We start from the raw sequence: 19,573 nt of genomic DNA on the forward strand, positions 1-19,573 counted from the left end.
AGCTTCGATTTACCACTAGCAACAGATCCTTTTGAGTCCAAGCTAGACAAACTTCAAGGTGGGCCTTTCTACAACCCTTCCAAAATTGGAAAAAGGATTCTTGGCTCTCTGCTTTTAAAGGCATATCCGTCATCACCCGTAGCCAAACAGGTCTGGCAGGTTTGAGTCCAGTTGCCAGTGCTTAGGAAACCTGTTTGACGGGAAAGATTTGGCATTGCCTACCATGGAGCATTAGTTGGTGACATTGACAGAACGTGCCTGGGTGGACAAATTGATTTCCTTGACAATATCTCTATATATACATTGTTGTTTTTGGTCACTAAAGCTCCTTAATGGACTCTTGCACAAAAATGGGGGCGGGGGGGAGAATTTGTGATTTCTGGTTTGGATGATTAGACAATAACTGTGGCAATAATTGTGGCATTTAGATTATAGAAAGAAGAAAGCCAGGATGTAACTTTAGTGAGAATAATTTGAAGTATAATTCTACTCATAATTACTGTGAAGAATATCTGAAGCCACTTCTTTATACTGTTGTCTTTTTAAACTCTCTTCTATTCTTTTTTATTGCACTTTGAATTTTTTCTTTTCTTTTTCTTTTCCTTTTCTTTTCCTGTAGATTGCATTAGCTCTTATTGTTCTTATTCTTATTGTTGCTGCTAAAAATAGATGCAAAAAAAGGAGAAAAAGAGACAGAGGAAAAACAGAAAAAATAAAGGAAAAAAGAGGAAAGAGAAAGACTGAAAGATGAAAGAGAGCCAGACAGAAAAAGGAAAGAGAACGAGGGAGAGAGAAAGACAGAAAAAGAGATAAAGGAAAGAGAGAAAAAGAGGAAGAAAGAGAGAAAAAGAGGAAGAAAGAGAGAAAAAGAGTGAAAACAAAAGAGAGAGAAAAAAAGAGGAAAGAGAAAAAGAGGGAGAAAGAAAAAGAGAGAAAGAGATAGCTAGAGAGAGAGAGAAAGATGAAAGGAGAAAGAAAAGAGGGACAGAAAAAGGAGAGAGAACTGGGAGAGAGAAAGACAGAGAAAAGGAGAAAGGAAAGAGAGAAAAGAAAAGAGAGAAAAGCCAAAGCAAAGAGAGAAAGAAAGGAAAGAGAAAAAGAGGGAGACAGAAAGACAGAAAAGGAGAGATTAGGAAAAGAAAGAGAGAAAAAAAAGGAAGAAGAGAGAGAGAAAAAAGAGAGAAAGAAAAAGAAAGCAAAAGAGAGAGAGAAAAGAAAGAAAGGAGAGAGGAAAGGAAGAGAAGAAAGAAAGAAAAGAGAGAGAAGTAAAGAGGAAAGAGAAAAGAGGGAGAAAGAAAAAGAGAGAAAGAGGAAAGAGATAGCTAGAGAGAGAAAGAAAGATGAAAGGGAGAAAGAGGGAAAAGGAGAGAAACTAGAGAGACAGAGAGAAAGAGGAAAGAGAGAAACAGAAAGAAGGAAGGAAGGAGGGGGAGGGACGGAGGTAAAGGAGGGAGAGAGAGAAACCTGTTTGACCACCTGCACCATCATCCTGGGACAAAAGCCCAGGATCTCTGCGGCCCCTGACAAAGGCTCGCAAAGAATTACTCGGCCACCTTCTCGCCGCGGGAGGGGTGGGTGGGTGCGGCCGGTAGGCCGACCGGCGCGGTGGCTCCGGAGCCGAGGCGCCGCGGTTCAGCCTCCAGCCCCTGCAACCCCGACCCGGAGGAGCGCAGCCGTCTTCTTCTTCGGAGGGGCCGAGCCTCGGTCCCGCTGGCTGGCGGGGCTCAGTTCCTGGGCGGGGCCGGAGTAGCGGAGGGAAGTTGAGGCGAAGTTGCGAGAGTCGCCTTCTTCCCGGCGCTGCTCCAGGACTCCGCCCGCCCGCCCGCCTGCCTTTCCCTCTCGCCGCCCCTCGGGTCCTCCGCGAGCCTCCTTCGCCTCAACCCTGCGCCGTCCGTCGAATCCTCCTCCTCAGCCATGGCTGAAGAGAAGCCGCAGGTCGAGCTGTTCGTCAAGGTAAGCCGGCGGAAGCGGGAACCGGTTGGGTGGGGGGCGAGACGGGAGGGTGGGGGCCCCCGTCTCTTGCGCTTTAGTGCGGGGAGGCGAGCGGGCTGCTTCCTTCTTCCCATGAGGGGGATCGGACGAGGGAGTGTGCGTGGGGGTGTGTCTCTAGCACCGAGTAACTCTCCTATCTTGGAGGGGAGGGGCGGCTTGAAGAAGCGGGAAACCTTGTCTCGCTCTTCTCTCTCTCTCTCTCCCCTTCCCGCCTATTTTCTCCCCTTCCCCCTTGAGCAAAGGAGAGCCAGAAACCGGGGAGGGGAGGAAGAGAGAAAAGTAGCGCGCGAGTGGTGTTTTTTTAAAAATAATAATTATTAATTTAAACTCTCTTTAGCGGACTTTGACGAAGATCGTTGGGTTTTAGCTTCCTTGCGGTGCCTCGGTTCGGGAGCGCGGTCCGGGTTTTTAAGGGGCGGATGGCTGGAGGGTGGGGGTGGGGGTGGGAATCGATCCCGTCTCAAGTCTCCAGGGTGATCAAGAGGGAGACCCGTCTGATCCCGGGGGGATCCGTGCGCGGCTAGGTCGTCATTCGACCCGACGCTCCTCTTGACTCCACTTCCGATCTGTCAGGCTTTGGCACGGGCGATCGACGCGCTGGAAGGGAGTGAGGCATCCCGGAAAAGACAAAAGCGAAACAAAAGATCCGCCTGTGGGCATCTTTCACAAACGGGTCGGTTCCATTCAATTCGAAGGTACCTTGGAGGTCTTCTAGACCAACCCCTCTGCTCCAAAGCAGGAGACCCGGCTTAGACCGTTTCAGACTAGTGACTGTCCAGTCTCTTCTTAAAAACCTCCAGTGATGGAGCTCCCACAACTTCTGAAGGCAAAGCTGTTCCACTGGTTAATTGTCCTCCCTGTTAGGAAGTTTCTCCTTAATTCCAAGTTGCTGCTTTCCTTGATTAGTTTCCATCCATTGTTTCTTGTCTGGCCTTCTATTGCTTGGGAAAATAGGTTGACCTCCCCTCTCTTCTTTGTGGCAGCCCCTCAAATATTTGAACAGTGCTGTCCTGTCCCCGCTAGACTTTTTTTTCTTCAGATTGGCCATACCCAATTCCTGCAAGTCTTCTTCATATATTTTTTTTAATCTCCAGGCTCTTAATTATCTTAGTTGCTCTTCTCTGCAATTTTTCCAAAGTCTCAACATTTTTTTTTAATAATGTGGTGATCAAAAATGCATGCTTTATTCCAGGTGTTATCAACCCCCTTCGAGTCAGTACTTTTTTTTTTTTTTTGCTGGTGATAAAAACCCTTCTTTTAGCTCACTTGGGGCTATTTCCACCTTGGATGTTTTGAGGAGCTAGCTCGGTTGAGAGCCTAACTTTGGGAAGTAAAGAGCGATTTTTAAAAACATTTCTAAATCTCGCTCCAAAAGGATGTATCCCAGATGTGGCGGACTACAACTCCCATCATCTTATGCCATTCATGGATGCTGATGAGGTTGTTGTACTCTAACACATCTTTCCTAAACCTGGGTAGAGTGTGGTAGGTGGTGGGTGGTGGAGGCAATTTTGACATTTACTTGCTGGATTTAGACTTGCTTGAGTTGAGGTTATCCTAAGTCTCTTCATTAGAATAAAAGAAGTTAAGTTTTAGGATTCAGCAAGACTCACTGTGGTTCCTTGTGGCTTGTTAAAATAATTTCTGGTGACTTGCGGGGAGTAAACTCCAAAACGTAGGAGAGGAGAGGATGAAAATGGTGGAGACTAGACAAACGTTCCAACTTTATTTGAAACCTCACTAAACTTAAATAAATTAAGTACAGTCAAGACAGTTTTCCCTTTGTTTTTAACAATTTCCTTCTGCCGAATAATTGTTGGCAACTTGGCTTTCTGGAGGCTGAATTCGAGGGTTGGCAGGCAGCCACCTATAACTTGGCCTTCTGCATTTCTGCTCTACCCTACTGTCAATTTAGGAAAAAGTTTTGAAGTCCGGATGAATCATCGGTTCTTAAGCCTTGACATTTTTTTTTCTGACTCTCATACTTCATTTCCTTCCTCTTGAAGTTCATACCGATGAACTAAGAAAGGAGAATTTAAAATCTCTCCCATGGTTTGAATAAGGCGGGGAGGGTGGAGTGCTCTGATTTGGCTGGTGCCCTTTCACACTGCTGTATAGACTGCTGGTGGTGTCTTTAAGGAAGGTTTTGAAGGAAGGAGGTTTAAAAGAGTTGCTTTCAATGAGATGAGTGGCTATATAAATTCGATAAATCAATAAAATAGATGACCACTGTGCCTCTTTCTAAAAGCTAGATTCTCTTCAGTCTTTCGAACTACAGATTTTCTGAATGTGACTTTTAAAAGATTTCTACCTTCCCTTTTCATCTGACAAGGATGCTCTAAGTGCCTGCTTATCTAAATAAATGCACAATTAACAAAAACACTTAAAACACAGTTAAAATAATAAATACCTGTTCAATCAAACCATTGGCGAAAATAAAACACCGTGTCATTCATCCATTCCTTCTATTCTATTCCTTTTCATTCATTCAAAACCTATATTAAACCTATATAAACATATATTATGTCAAGCCATCAACATTAAAAACCTGGCATCAAAGTTATTTAAAATATTTATATCGCAACTAAAGCAACATCAATAATAAAACAAAATGCATATATATACACACACACACACATATATCATTTCAGACAAATGGCTGTCCAATCTCTTCTTGAAAGCCTCCAGCCATGGAGTCAATTGATACACTTTTTAAATGTATCTATTGATATACAATTGCTACACTAAGTATAACTGTGTAGATACTTAGCCATCAATGCCACAGAGACAGGTGAGGATCAAGGAGGACTTCCTGAACGCTTCCTGCTATTTGAGGATGCTCCTTCAGAAAGTTAAGAAATTAGGACTTTGGAGAAGACCAAGGCAGAAAGAACACCTATATTTCTGATCCAGTTTGATATTTGCATTCTTCAAAAAGGATCAAATCGAGAAAAATGATATGTTAATAAGCCACATTATTTCTCCTGACAGCTTATTGGTTGGTTCTTTACTTATGCCAGCCCATAGATGACCAACTTGTGGTACAGGGTATAGAGAAGCTTGTAGGATATTTGGACAACAGTAAAAGTTTTCTTGGTGGCTTGCAGTGTGTTTGACTTACGCTACTGTATCAGGTGAGAATCAAGTTCATTAACCTGTCTAGTATGGATTTGTGTCTTTGTGCTCCTCTGTAATATGATTAGTTTAAGGTTTGCTTGGTGCATGATGTGAATCCAAACTTTGTGATTTGAAAACCATGGTTTTGAACTTCAGATGCTGTATGAACGTGGTCAATGGGAAGTTACTCCATAAACCACCGTCGACTTTTTAGATTTTGTGGTATTATAAGCAGAGTGAGTAAGTAAGTAATCCATGACTAAATTAGTCATACCTTAATGCATTGTGTAAAATCTTTCCTTTTATGGGAGGATGACTTAGTCCAGAATGAGTTTCCCTGAGTCTACTTTGAGTGGAAGGTACTAGAAAATGAATTTGAGGTCTTTTTCAGGAAAACCAAAAGTTCTTCTGGAGTGCCACATACCTCTTTGATGGTCAACTCACCAGGAGTTTCCTTCCATGTTTTGTTTTTATACCTGCTGTCCCTCCTTATCCTATTTTTGTGCAAGCTTAGAGGGCCATTTTTCAAACTAGCATTAGAGAGAATAAGCAACAGATTTGCTGCAGTCTTGCAGAAGGAATACAAACTGTGAACGAACTTTCAGGTAGCCCAAGAGAAATGTGTCCCTGATAATTTGAGGCCTCTTTTAATTTATTCCCCTCTTCCGAGTTCCTGTCTGTATTTGGACCTTATAGGACCTTGTCCTCGGGAGGAGCACTCATGAAATGTACGTAATGAAGGCGAATATTCGTGTCCTAGGATAATGTTGCAGGATCCAGTCTGAATTGGTCCCTGGGACCAGAGGGTTTGCTCTTTCAAGCTTTTGGACTCAATCCTCAGGGAATTTCTCAATCTGCAGGATCTGTTGATCCTGGAGTTTGAGAAGTTCCTGGAGGATGGGCTCCAGCACAACTCCGAAAGCTTGGTCCCGGGGACCGAGTCAGCTTGGATCCTGAAATGCACATGTATTTCAAGACTGCCATCTTAAAAAAAGGGCGAAATGGGTGGAGCAGAAAAGTGACACTGACATAATGATCCGTCCTGCCACTGCTGCTGCCAGGGTAAATCACCGTACTTTGTGCCAAGGCTGGTTTGGGCGTTTCCACCCTAGCATTTCCTCATCTGCTGCCAATCAGGATTGCTTTCAGAAGTGCAATAATAATGCAGCACTCCGATAATAGTGATAATAGCTCTTTCCTTTGCAAACCGCATTGTGATTTGGAGCAGCAGTAGTTTCTCCTCCCCTCTTTATCACGGATGTTTCAGGCCTCGGTTGACAATTTTGAATAATTGTTGAAGCTTTGTGTTTGTTTTTCTGGGGCGGGGAAGGGAGGAGAACTAAGGATAGTCCTTGACTTACGATCACAATTGAGGCCCCAAGTCACTAAGCAAGATGCTAGAGTGGTTAGGTAGGTTTTGCTCCATTTTACGCCCACCCCTTTTTTTGGCCACAATTGTTGAGTGAATCACTGCAGTTAAGGTAATAATCTGGTTGTTAAGTGAATCTGGCTTCCCCATTGACTTTGTTTGTCAGAAGGCCACAAAAGGGGATCCCAGGATCCCGAGACACGGCAATCGTCATAAATACAGGCCAGTTGCCAAGCGTCTGAATTTTGATTATAAGTATAAGCAGTGATTGTAAGTATGAAAAACTGCACTTTTTCACTGGTCTTGTAACTTCAAATGGTCACTGGATGGTTGTAAGTCAGAGACTAACAGTACAATTCGTCCTTGACTTACAATGGAGCCCTGAATTTAAGTGAAAAATTTGTTAAGGGTTTTTTGCCTCATTTCATTTATTTTTATTTTTTAAATCCATTTATACCAAGGGTCTTCAAACTTGGCAAGTTTAAGACTTGTGGACTTCAACTCCCAGAATTCCTGAGCTAACATGACTGGAGGAGGAATTCTGGGAGTTGAAGTCCACAAGTCTTAAAGCTGTCAAGATTTTTTTTTTTTTTAACAACAAACATAAACGCAAACACAAAACAACAAATAAAACCTTTCAGTTATACAGTGTGTTGGTTGGTACATATTTTTTGTGCCCAATATCAATTGTCTTTCCCTCTTAGATTTAAATTTATGTTCATATTATATTGATCAACTTTCCACATCCTATTATTATTACATCATCATTAGACTTTAATTGCAAATTCACATTATCCTTTTCGAGCACATCTCAATAGAGCTGTCAAGTTGGAAGGCCCCTGATTTATACAGTATCCCTTGCTCCCTCCCCACCTGGTCTCTTTCCATCTGGTCTCTGTCTTGGACCGATGGCCTATTCCCCCCCATTCCTTATGCCAGGGGGTTGCCAAGGTCATCCATCATCTGCACCTCTGGACAGCCTGCTTTCTGTCTGTGCTTTGCTAGCGAATTGAGGCCGTTATGGGCACCCATGGAGAGTGTGGCGAGTGTGGCGTATGCTGGCTTGGTGAAACTTGTGGGCTTTATCAGTGTCCAGAATTTCATTTCATTTCCCTTTGAGGCGTTTCTTAAGTGAATCGCAGCGGTTCTTAAATTAGTAACACAGTTGTTAAGTGAATCTGGCTTCCCCCATTGCTTCTGTCATGCCCTTGGTAGAGTCAGACTCTGAGGGAGGGGAGGAACCACGGACAGGGAGTGGAGGTGTGGTTCCTGAGGTTGTGGAGGAGACTGGGGAAGGGCAGAGGCCAGCTGGGCAGTCAGAGGAAGAACCAGGCCCATCCCCTCTGCATCCTAGGACACGCAGGGAGGAACGGAGAAGGGAACAACGTGGCTTACGGGAGAGGAAGCGGCCATGATCCTCATTGGCTGCAGCTGGGGAGAATATTACATATTAAGAGCAATTGCGTTCTTTTCGCTGATGATGTAAAGCTGTTCAATACCACAGACAATACTGCTACCCTACAAAAAGATCTTGACTATGTATCAGAATGGTCAAACAAATGGCAACTTCAAATCTCAACAAATAAATGCTCTGTCTTACATATTGGCAAAAAAATCAGAAAATAAAATACAAGCTGAATAGTCAAGATCTTGTTGATGACCCAAGCTCTGTAAAGGACCTTGGAATACTCACCTCTAATGATCTAAGTGCTAGAGCCCACTGCAACTACATAGCCAAAAAGGCATTAAGAGTTGTTAACCTAATCCTACGTAGCTTTTTCTCTGGTAATATCACACTACTAACCAGAGCATACAAAACATTTGCTAGACCAATACTCGAATACAGTTCATCAGTCTGGAACCCACATTACATATCTGATATTAGCACAATTGAGAAAGTCCAGAAATATTTCACAAGAAGAGTTCTCCACTCCTCTACTCGTTGTAGAATACCTTATGCCACCAGACTTGAAATTCTAGAACTAGAAAACCTTGAATTACGCCGTCTTCGGTCTGATTTAAGCATGGTATATAAAATCATACATTGCAATGTCCTACCTGTCAATGAATACTTCAGCTTCAACCATAACAACACAAGAGCACACAATAGATACAAACTCAATGTTAACCGCACCAAACTTGATTGCAGGAAATATGACTTCAGCAATAGAGTGGTCAATGTCTGGAATACTCTACCCGACTCTGTAGTTTCTTCCCAAACCCCAAAAACTTTAACCTTAGACTGTCTACTATTGACCTCACCCCTTTCCTAAGAGGTCTGTAGGGGCGTGCATAAGCGCACCAACGTGCCTACCGTCCCTGTCCTATTGTTTCTCTTATTCTTCTTTTATTTTTCTTATATGTACCCATTTCATGTATTCACAACTATGTATACACTTATACTTATTATCTTGTAAACAATTGGCAAATCAAATAAATAAATAAAATAAAATAAAAATAAATAGTATATAAGAGAGACGGTTAAAACACAGCATTGCCAGAAGCAAAGCGTGTTTTATTTTGGGCTGAAGTTATCTTGGTTGGTGTCCTTCCAACAGGCTGTGTCTTGTTATCTCCTTGAATTTGGTAATTACTTATCCTGGTCCGTTGTGGAAATTTCATCATTGTAGTTTGTTTGGTTTTTAATTTCACCTTTATCTACTCATTAAGTTCGGACTATTGCTTTCTTTTGAAGAATATTTTTGAGTACATTTTATCTCCAACTGGGAATTGTTGAACTGTGGGGCCAAGTTGGAGGCATTAAAGGACATTTATTTGCGTTTTGGATTTTGTTACATTTGTGTTACACTCTGGGTCATCACAGCTTCTGAGAAGGTCACAAAAGGGGATCACGTGATCCTGGGATCCTCTTTTGTGAGCTTCCGACAAGCAAAATCAATGGGGGAAAACAGACTTGCTTAATGATCATGTTACTAACTTAACAATTGCAACGATTCACTTAACAACGGTGTCAAGAAATGTTATAAAATGGGGCAAAACTCACTTAACAAATGCCTTGCTTAGTAACAGGAATTTTAGGCTCAATTGTGGTCGTACGTTGAGCACTACCTGTAGTCTACAGAGATTTCTCTTCTTGGGAACATCTTGGTGTTATTTTTAGGCCTCCTGCCAGAGGCTGAATATTAATTCTGTTTACTTTGGATGTTAAAGATTGATTTAGAACCAGATTTTTTTTAAATGGGTGTGAACCTGCTTACTCTTTCCATGTCACACCCACTTTTTGAGCATGGATATTATTCAGGGCTGAATGTGGCCCATGGTGTACATTTAAACTTCAGCTGGTCTACATATAAACCATTCTCTAGCGTGGGGTTTCCCAAGCTTGGCAGCATGGCTGGGTAGGGAATTCTGGGAGTTGGAGTCCAGTTTTCTTAAAGTTGTTAAGTTTGGGAAACCATTCTCTAGTGCAGAGGTCTCCAAACCTGGCAACTTTTAAGACTTGGGAACTTCAACTCCCAGAATTCTCCAGCCAGCATTGAAGTCCCCAAGTCTTAAAGTTGCCAAGTTTGGGGACCCTTGCTCTAGTGGAAGAGAGCCTGCCCCTTCTCAAGGCCATTTAGCTCCAGTGTAGCCCAGAAGAGAGCTTCCATGATGATGTGACTCCTGTTATATGTTCCTCGTTGCATGAACATCTCTGATCAAACTAGATAGAAGACTGATCGTCTGTTATCTGTAAATTTTTAGTGGGGCATTTATTATCCAAAGCTTGTGTTTTCCACATTGCTCTCTGGAAAAACCCCATCCATCCTCTTTTCATCAGGGAATATGTTGTAGTTCTCATCCAAATGGACACTCTTTGTGTTAGAAAAAAAAGTTGAACAAGGATATGAACAAGGATATAAAGTCATGCACGGTATGGAAACATTTTTCCTCCCTTCCCCCAAGCAGTAGGACAAATGAAACTGATTAGAAAGCACTTCTCTACACAATTAGTCCTTGGAATTCATTGCCACAAGCCTTGGTGATGATCATTAACCTGAAAGCTCTAAAAGGGGGTTGGGATGGATTCATGGAGGGCAGATCTATCAAAGGCTGTTGGTCTTGAAAACTTGATGGTACCTCTTGTTAGGGAATTGTGTATCTTCAAATTCCAGTTCTTAGAGAATAGTGGTGAAGAGGGCTTATGTCTTAGTCTTGAGTCCCCTAGTGGCATCTAATTGGCCACTCTTAAGACCTCCAAAAGCACCTAGTTGGCCATGAATGGAGGTTGGCCACACTAGGTCCTCCAGAGGCATCTAGTTGGCCATTCTAGGTCCTCCAAAGGCTTCTAATTGGCTATTCTAGGTCCTCTAAAGGCAACTAATTGGCTAGTCTACGTCCTCCAAAATCAACTAATTGGCCATAAATGGAGGTTGTCCACTCTAGGTCCTCCATAGCATTTAGTTGGTCACTCTAGAGTCTAGGTCCTCCAAAGACTTCTAATTGGCTATTCTACGTCCCCCAAAGGCAACTAATTGGCTATTCTAGGTCCTCCAAAGGCAACTAATTGGCCATGAATAGAGGTTGGCCGTTCCAGATCCTCCACAGGCATCTAGTTGGCCACTCTAGGTCCTCCAAAGGCATTTTGTTGGCTAGTCTTGGTCCTCCAAAGGCATCTTGTTGGCCCTGAATGGAACTCACTTCTCAAAGCAAATTGCTGGATTTATTCTTATGTTATCTGGTTAAGGCCAAACTTGTATTTTACACACAATTTGATGTCTGTAGTAGCTCATGGAGTAGGAGCTTATGGAAACAGTAGCATTCCATTCACCCTAGGAGACTTAGTTTGGTTTCCTTATTTGTTTCTGTCCTATGGGCAGATAAATGAAATGTTAATCACAAGACAAAATAACTAAAGAATGGCCCTTCTTCCCTGACCTGGAAATGAACTGGTTGGCAGAGGAGGGGTGAATTGTCCATCTGACCTCCAATTCAGCAAAAGAGGCCACTGTCTCTGAAGGAAAGATGCTTCTTTTGTAGAGCAGAAAACGTATGTCGCTTCTTAGCAGAAAAATAAGATCTTTCCTAGGCTTAAAACTGTCCGTACTTTATTTATAGGGTTGCCCAAGGCTGATTTATGAATTATCTTTCTGATAAACTCTTATTCACCTTTTGCTAATTTGCCTTCTGCCTTCCCAGGGGAGAGTGTTCGGCGAATCCTTTTCCACTTAAATTCCCAAAGCGCATGTAAAGTTTGCTGCTTTCATTTAGTTCTGGAAGCAGAAAAGTGACTAAGGAACTAGAGTTCCTTAAATCAGAATCTGTCACCCTCCAGGAATCATAGCTAATGACAAGGGCAGTTTCTCATCTCTGCTCACTACATTGGGATGAGTATTGCTTGTGAACATAGTTACCAATCACATTAAGCCCGTAATAATGGCCATTTATCTGAACCTAGCCAATTGTGGCTGCTTTAATACTTTTTTAATAAGTGTTCTGATGCTCTTTCGTAGTTAAAATTAAGCAGGCGTCCAATGTGGTTTGTCTAGAGAAGATTACTTAAAATCTGCTTTTAAATGTCATAGCATGGCAGTATGTAATTTAGAATGGATCCAGCAGTAAAATAAAATACCAATTTAGTGTTTTAGAAAGAATGCTGCTCTTCCTTCCTTCCTGCTTTTGGTTTATAGTCTAGGCCAGGGGTTCCCAATCTTGGCAACATTAAGACATATGGACTTCAACTCCCAGAATTCTGGCTGTCTGGCTGGGGAATTCTGGGAATTGAAGTCCACGTGTCTTAAAGTTGCCAATATTGGGAATGCCTGATCTAGGCCACTGTTTCTCAACCTCAGCAATTTTAAATGGCTCAGTGCCCAGAACACTTCAGCCAGTGTGTCCTTCCTTCCTTCCTCCCCTCCCTCCCTCCCTCCCTCCCTTCCTTTCTTCCGTCCTTCCATCCTTCTGTCTGTCCGTTGTAGTGCAATGGTTAGAATGTAGCATTGCAGGCAAACTGCCCATTGCCAGGAGTTCAAAGCTTGACACCCTTCCATCCTTCCGAGGTTGGTAAAATCACAGCAGTTAAGTTAACAAGGGTTTTCCCTGTTGACTTAGCATGTTGGAAGCTGCTGGGAATGTCATAAATTCCAGGTCTTTGGTTCATTCCAGTTTAGGGTTAGGTTAAAATGCAACACTGCAGGCAGACTCTGCCAACTGCCAGGAGTTCGATCCTGAAAGGGCTCAAGGTTGACTCAGCCTTCCATCCTTCCGAGGTTGGTAAAGTGAGGACCCAGATTGTTGGGGACAATATTCTGACTCTGTAAACCGCTTAGAGAGGGCTGTAAAGTATTATGAAGTGGGATATAAGTCTATTGCTTATGGCTACATTCTATACAAATATATCTTCCAGTTGTCTTAGCAGCAGCTGACCTGGTGTTAAACAGTAAGCCAGAAGGGCTGATTTCTATTCCACTTTGGCATAAAGTTTTGTGGTTTATTCCACTCCAGTGATGAAATGGCAGTCTTAAATCTGGATTCAAAATTGGGAGCTTTAAATCTCACCCAGTAATTAGGTTGAAGTGCAGCAGCCCACAATGTTTGTAAACATTAAAATTGCTCAAGTGGAAAGTTTCTATCAAGTAATATCGAGAAATGATGACATTTCTGAGAAATTAGCCGTTGGGTTAAGCAGTAAAGTCATCAGAAGATTAAGAAACAGATTTTTGAGAGCGTGCTGTTGACAGAAAGATGGCAAGTAGTGAAAGGAGAATACCTTCAAAAGGTAACATATGTAGGCCAGGCTGAAATTTGCATGTCTTAATCTTGTTCAGATTTGAAGGCCGAGAAGCAAGTAAAAGGACCTCTGCATCAACTTAAAACTGTTCAATGCAAATAGGTAATTGTATTAATTATTTGCATTCCTCAGAGGATATGAAGAGAAGCTTAAAAGGAGTGGTATGATGAGCTGGAGGGCATCTCCCCGTTGTGTTGCGGACTGCAGTTTTAACAAATAGTTATTGCGAGTGACTCTCCTTAAAGAGGAAATTGTGTTTTTCCTGTGACACTTTTGGAATTGTATGTCCTTACAATAATTTAAGGGCTTCCTTAAGGACCGGCATTTGGTATGGCAGGATGTGTGGCATTTTGGCTATTTGTTAAAGCTAATCAGGTATGTTTTCTCAATGAAATTTGTGTATACGTAAGCGGGGTTCATATGTTTGGAAACGTACATAAATGTGGTGGGCGTTCTCTGCTGTGATCTCTGGAACATCCTCTCCATTATTTTATTTATTTAATTAAATTTATATGACGCCCCTCTCGTTGGATAAGGGTCTTAAGAGCCACGGCGACGCAGTGGTTAGAATGCAGTATTGCAGGCTAATTCTGCTGACTCACATATAATAAGGACCCAGATTGTTTGGGGGCCATATGCTGATTCTGTAAACCACTTAGTGAGGGCTGTAAACAGTGGTGGGATTCAAAAAATGTTCACTACCATTTTTGTGGGCATGGCTTGCTTTGTGTGGTGTGGCATGGTGTGCATGGCGTGGCGGGTGTGGCAGGGGAAGGATACTGCAAAATCCCCATTCCCTCCCCACCCCACTAACCTGCTTTCCAGCTCCGTTCTCCTGTGAAGGGCAACCAAAGAAGTCCCAACCAATCAGCTGGGACTCGGGAGGCAGAGAATAGGTGGAGATGGGGCCAGTCAGAGGTGGGATTTGCCGGTTCTCTGAACCACTCAAAATATCTGCTACTGGTTCTCCAGAACTGGTCAGAACCTGCTGAATACCACCTCTAGCTGTAAAGCACTGTGAAGCGGTATACAAGTCTAAGTGCTAAGTGCTATTGCTATTGATATATATTCACTCTCTCTATACCTGGGATTTGTATATTTTTCTTTTTAATATATTTTATTTTTAATCACAATTGCATTGATATAACTTGTTTTTATTTTATGGTTGTATACGCCTTGTGAAATTTGACAAATAAACAATAAATAAATCGTACTGCCTAGGAGCAGAAAATCTTTAATCCTAGGTTTTGGAGAGTTTCCATCTAACCTGTGCTCCATATCACTTTTCTGGTCCGATCAGCGTTTTACCCCTGAGGTAAAATTCTTTGTTATGAGGACGCAGATTAATTTGCATGTTATCTTTGTACTTGAGAGATCTGTAGGTGAGGGGGTGGGGGAGTGGAAATCTCCCCTGGTTCTTGTAGTTTATAGTGTCTCCATTTCCATATACACAGTGCTAGGAAACCTTGCAGGGGAGCCCTTCTAATGTATGATAGTTAAAAAAAAAATCAAATGCAACATATGCAATAGGGTTTTAAACATTACAGTTGTTAATTGATAAGGCACAGGTAGTTCTCGACTTACAATAGTTCATTTAGTGACCGTTTAAAGTCACTGAAAAAAGTGACTTATGACTGTTTTTCACGCAACCATAGCGGCATCCCTATTATCGTGTGATTAAAATTCAGATGCTCGGCAACTGACTCATATTTATGACGGTTGCAGTCATATCCTGGGGTCATGTAATCACCTTTCGCCATCTTCTGACGAGCAAAGTCAAGGGGGGGAAGCCAGATTCACTTAACAACCGTGTTACTAAGTTAACCACTGCAATGATTCACTTAAGAAATGTCTCAAGAGAAGTCGTAAGATGAGGCAAAACTCACTTAACAAATCTTTCACTTCAGAGATTCACATTATAGGTGTCCTCTTAGGTCCATGATGGCTTACCTATGGCATGTGTGTGGCATGTGAGCTGCAGGCAAATTTACCTCACTGCGCATGCACGCACCTCACAACTGATTTGTGGCTGGTTTGAGGCCTTTTTTGGCCTCCCAAAGGCTTGAGGAAGGCTTCTGCAGGCTTTGCAGGCCAAAAACTAGTCCCGTTTTGTCACTTCCTGTTTTTCCGAAAATACCGGAAGTGATGAAACGGGGCTAGTTTTCGGCCTGCTGAAGCATGCAGAAGCCTTCCTCAAGCAGTGCAGTGCAGGTAAGGGGGTGGCGGGGGTAGGTGGGGATTGCGTGTGTGCATGCGTAGGGGGCGTGGGGGCATGCAGATTGCCTTCTGGGTGCTGGCACATGAGCGTGAGTGTGCACGCGCACGCACAATTTTTGGCACAGGAGCCCAAAAAGATTAGCCACCACTGTCCTAGCTGTTGTTGTTGGGATCTGGAGACTAGAACATGTGGAAGGCACCAAGGCCCTGAAGGGTAGCTGTGATCTCAGGGTAGGACTTCACGCTTGGCATGAGAAGGCTTCTACAAATGAGTCATCTGCATCTCCAGTTCAGCAACCACTCAGTGGAGACGGCCTTCGATCCCAGAGATCTCCAGCTTAAAAGAATAATATGGATGGATATGCTTTGATAATGAAGAGTTGCTGCCATTAGAAAGTCCGGGTTATCCTCGACTTAACAACAGTTCACTGAGTAACTGTTCAAAGTTACAACGGCACTGGAAAAAGTGACTTATGACCATTTTTCACACTTCATGAGCATTGCAGCATGGTCACGGGATTTACATTCAGCTGCTTGACAACTGACTCACATTTATGACGGTTGCAGCATCCCGGAGACATGGGATCAAAATCCAGATGCCTGGCAACTGACTCATTTTTATGATGGTTTGCAATGTCCAGGGGTCACGTGATCCCCTTTTGCAGCCTTCTGACAAGCCAAGTCAAGAGGGAAACCAGTTTCGCTTAACAACCGTGCTACTAACTTTTAACAGCTACAGCGATTTGTTTAACAAACGCGGCCAGAAAATGGCACAAAACTCCCTTAACAAATTTCTCAGCAACATAAATTTGTGGCTCAGTTGTAAGACAACCTGGACAGAATTGCACTGAATGCACTTTTAACAACTGTCTTGCTTAGCAATTTTAGAAATTTTCGGCTGGATTGTGGTTGTAAGTCAAGGACTATCCTTATTTAATTTGGAGACCCCATGATATGACCTGTTTATGGCACCTCTGTCATTCTCATCCATTCACTGCCATTCTGAACTTCCCTGCCTGCTTCCCTGCTGAATACTAAAATCCTGGTGTGAGATTAATAGTGTTACTAATAACTACAGTACTTCTGCTTTTTAAAGTACATGGACGGTTACCTACTAAGCAGGTAAAGGTAGACCGTAAAGTCCTCCTGTGTAATTTCAGGGTTGCGGCCCTTTTATCCCAGTGTGCATATTTCTTTTTCAATCAGGCTAAAGTCACTTGGATCATTGCATTAATTAATTTTAAAGCCATCTTTTAATTACCGCTACATTACCTCCGCTAATAGTTTTGCGAAATGTGTATTAGAGAAATGCCACCTAAACTGAAACGTCACCGTGATAAAATCAGCTATTTTATAACGCCACAGTGCTGGTAGAATATTTACAGTAGTTCAATGGTATTTCATTAATATTCCTATTTTTAAAAGAAATCATGGCTGGAAAACAAAACATACTACAGATAGTCCTTGACTTATGACTACAATTGAACCCAACATTTATGTTAAGTGAGAAATTGGTTAAGTACATTTGCCCTATTTTACGATTTTTCACACCATGTTTATTTATTTATTTTTAGTGGTGTTTGTCCAGTTTTACTTTGTGGAAGAGCACCTCATTTCGTTGCACCCGCTTGCGAGTGTAATGACAAATAAATTCTTATGTCTTATGTCTTAAGTGAATCACTGCCGTGATAAATTAGTAACGGCGTTTAAATGAATCCGGTTTCCCCATTGACTTTGCTTGTCAGAAGGTGACCCTCGGGACATTGCAACTTTCATAAATGCGAGTCAGTTATCAAGCATTCGAATGTAAATCACATGACCCTGGGGATGCTGTAACGGTCGTTAAGTGTGAAAAAGGGTCGTAAGTCACTTTTTTCCCAGTGCTGTTATAACTTGGGACTTTGGTCACTAAATGAACTGCTGTAAGTTGAGGACTGCCTGTAATTACCTAAATAACAAACTGATCCTACCTCAAAAGATCGAGTCCATCTGTCTTACACCATCAAATTTCTTTTAGCCATCTATATCCGTGATGGTGAACCTTTGGCATGCGTGCCACAGGTGGCATGCAGAGCCATTTGTGCTGGCACTCGAGCTGCAGACAGACTTACTTCACTGCACATGTGCGTGACTCACAGCTGATTTTTGGCAGGTTTGAGGCCTCTTTGTGCATTGCCTTCTGGGTGCTGGCACGCGAGCGTAAAACCGTGTGCACAATTTTTGACACAGGAGCCCAAAAAGGTTAGCCACCACTGATCTAGACAGTAGCAACTAAATCCTGTCAGCTGACATGGTGAAAAAGTGAAAAAGATGACTTATATGGGAAAAAATGCAGTTTTTCTCCTCAGCATAGAAAATCAATTGTGGCTTCTGGTTTGAAGTCTCTTTGGCGACAGACAGAAATCCGCGATCGTGCGCGGTTTCGGTCTGGGCTTGCCGCTGGAGCGCCCTGAGCCGGCTGGTTTCATGGCTAAGCCACCCCGTAGAGGTGGTGAAGAGGGGGGAGACCGCCAGCAGGGTTGAGGAGAGCCGCATCTCTCCTCCTCAGCTGGCCATTACTCCCTTTCCCGAAGGTGGTTGCAGCGGTGGTCAGAAATGGCCACCACAAAGAAGAACTCGACCGGAAAAGAATGTGCAGGAGGAAGATAAGAAGTGAAAGTTTTGGCTGACTGGGTTAAATTGTAAAAGCAACAACTAAGGTACCCTGGAATTTAAACTTACAAAAAAATAACATCGCTCCCAAAGAAGAGTCGAAAGCAGTGAAGGAAAGTGAAAAGGGAAAGGTTAGGTTTTTTTTCTCTTCTCTCTCCTTCCCTATACTGACAACTAAGAGACTTAAATAAGAAATCGGAAAAATCCGCTTTGACATCAATAGGCAATAAAGCTGAAAATAAAACAAAATGTCAAAGGGATAATAAAGATTTCTGGACACTAATTTTTTTTTTTCATAAGCAGGAAGGGAGAGAAAAAGAATAAGGGCAGGATCTGGAAGAGGGAGGAGACTGCCTGGAATTAAAAAGAATCTACAGTAAAACTTCATCAAGACTTCTAAAAGATACATTTTAACTGAAACTTTGTAACTAAACAGTAACCCCAGGAAGAGAAAGTGAAAAAAAAAGAGCAAAAAGAAACAGCTTGCGTGTATTTGGATTATTTGGTGATCTTTGGATTCTTGGTTATTACATTTGAATGACTAAAATTAATCGGGTGGTTGTTTAAAAATTTATACAATGGCACCACTTCTGGATGAATTGAAAATGGAACTTAAAAAGTACAAAGAAGATGCACAAGAAGGCAAGGGTTCTTTTGGCTTCGTTTTTCAATTCTTAGAAATGGAGATTTGGAACTACGAGAAACAACAAGAAACGACTGCAAAACAAGAAGACTGGGACAAAGAAGAAGCCATCTTTAATGAACAAGTAATTTTATGTGGGGAAGAAAAAGGAAAGTGGGGGGAGAATGGAGAATTTAAGACTTAAAAAAACAACCAAAGAAAAGAAAAATAATTCAAAAAATAAGTATAATACTGGAAAGCAACAGAAAAGGGGAATACAGAAGAGAGAAATAGAGGTAGAGAGACAAGGGGGTAAAAAGGGGAGAGAGAAGAGAGGGAAGAAGGAAAGGAAAAGAAGTTACAAAGGACCGGAGCAAGATATAGAGAAACAGGACCTATTTAGAGATAATGGGTGAAAATCTAACTGAAAAAGGGATTCTGTAAAGGTACATAAGATTGTATTGTTATATTAGTAATAGAAATAACTTTAGAAAATTGGAAACAATGTATGATTAAAATGAGGGATAAAATAGTGTAATTTAGTGAAATGTTTGTGAATAAAATAAGTGAAATAAAATAAATGAGAAAATTGAATTAGGAAGGAACGGGAACATTTTAATTAGTTAATGTTTTATAAAATATAAGTGAAGAGGGGGGGGAATTAATTATGGAAAGCTTATAATTGTTCCCATAGAAGTATGATATTTAATTGAAAAGTAATGTTAAAGAAGTTAAGACTTTAATGAATATGAATATTAATGATAGAATTGAATTGGAATGGAATGTGTTGTTTTAATTACATACGTTTATAATTTTTTCTTTTTTTAAGAATATAGTGTGTATTTTAAGAATGTACCAAGCAGAATCCGAATGG

General features: G+C 41.9%; 1 protein-coding gene across 1 annotated transcript in view; it reads left to right on the top strand.

The window, feature by feature from the left end:
- Nucleotides 1-1,397: 1,397 nt before the first annotated feature.
- The window catches only part of CLIC1 (CLIC family member 1), a 52,426-nt gene continuing 34,250 nt past the window's right edge, over nt 1,398-19,573 (top strand). The window contains exon 1 of the mRNA XM_026685448.2: nt 1,398-1,953. Coding sequence (XP_026541233.1) covers nt 1,915-1,953 — 39 coding nt within the window. The 5' untranslated portion in view covers nt 1,398-1,914. The remainder of the gene's footprint in view (nt 1,954-19,573) is intronic.

The sequence above is a fragment of the Notechis scutatus genome, chromosome 2 (genome assembly GCF_049901735.1).
Source record: "Notechis scutatus isolate UNSWTSFEM ecotype Mainland chromosome 2, rNotScu1.2, whole genome shotgun sequence".
In the NCBI taxonomy this organism is placed as follows: Eukaryota; Metazoa; Chordata; class Lepidosauria; order Squamata; family Elapidae; genus Notechis; species Notechis scutatus.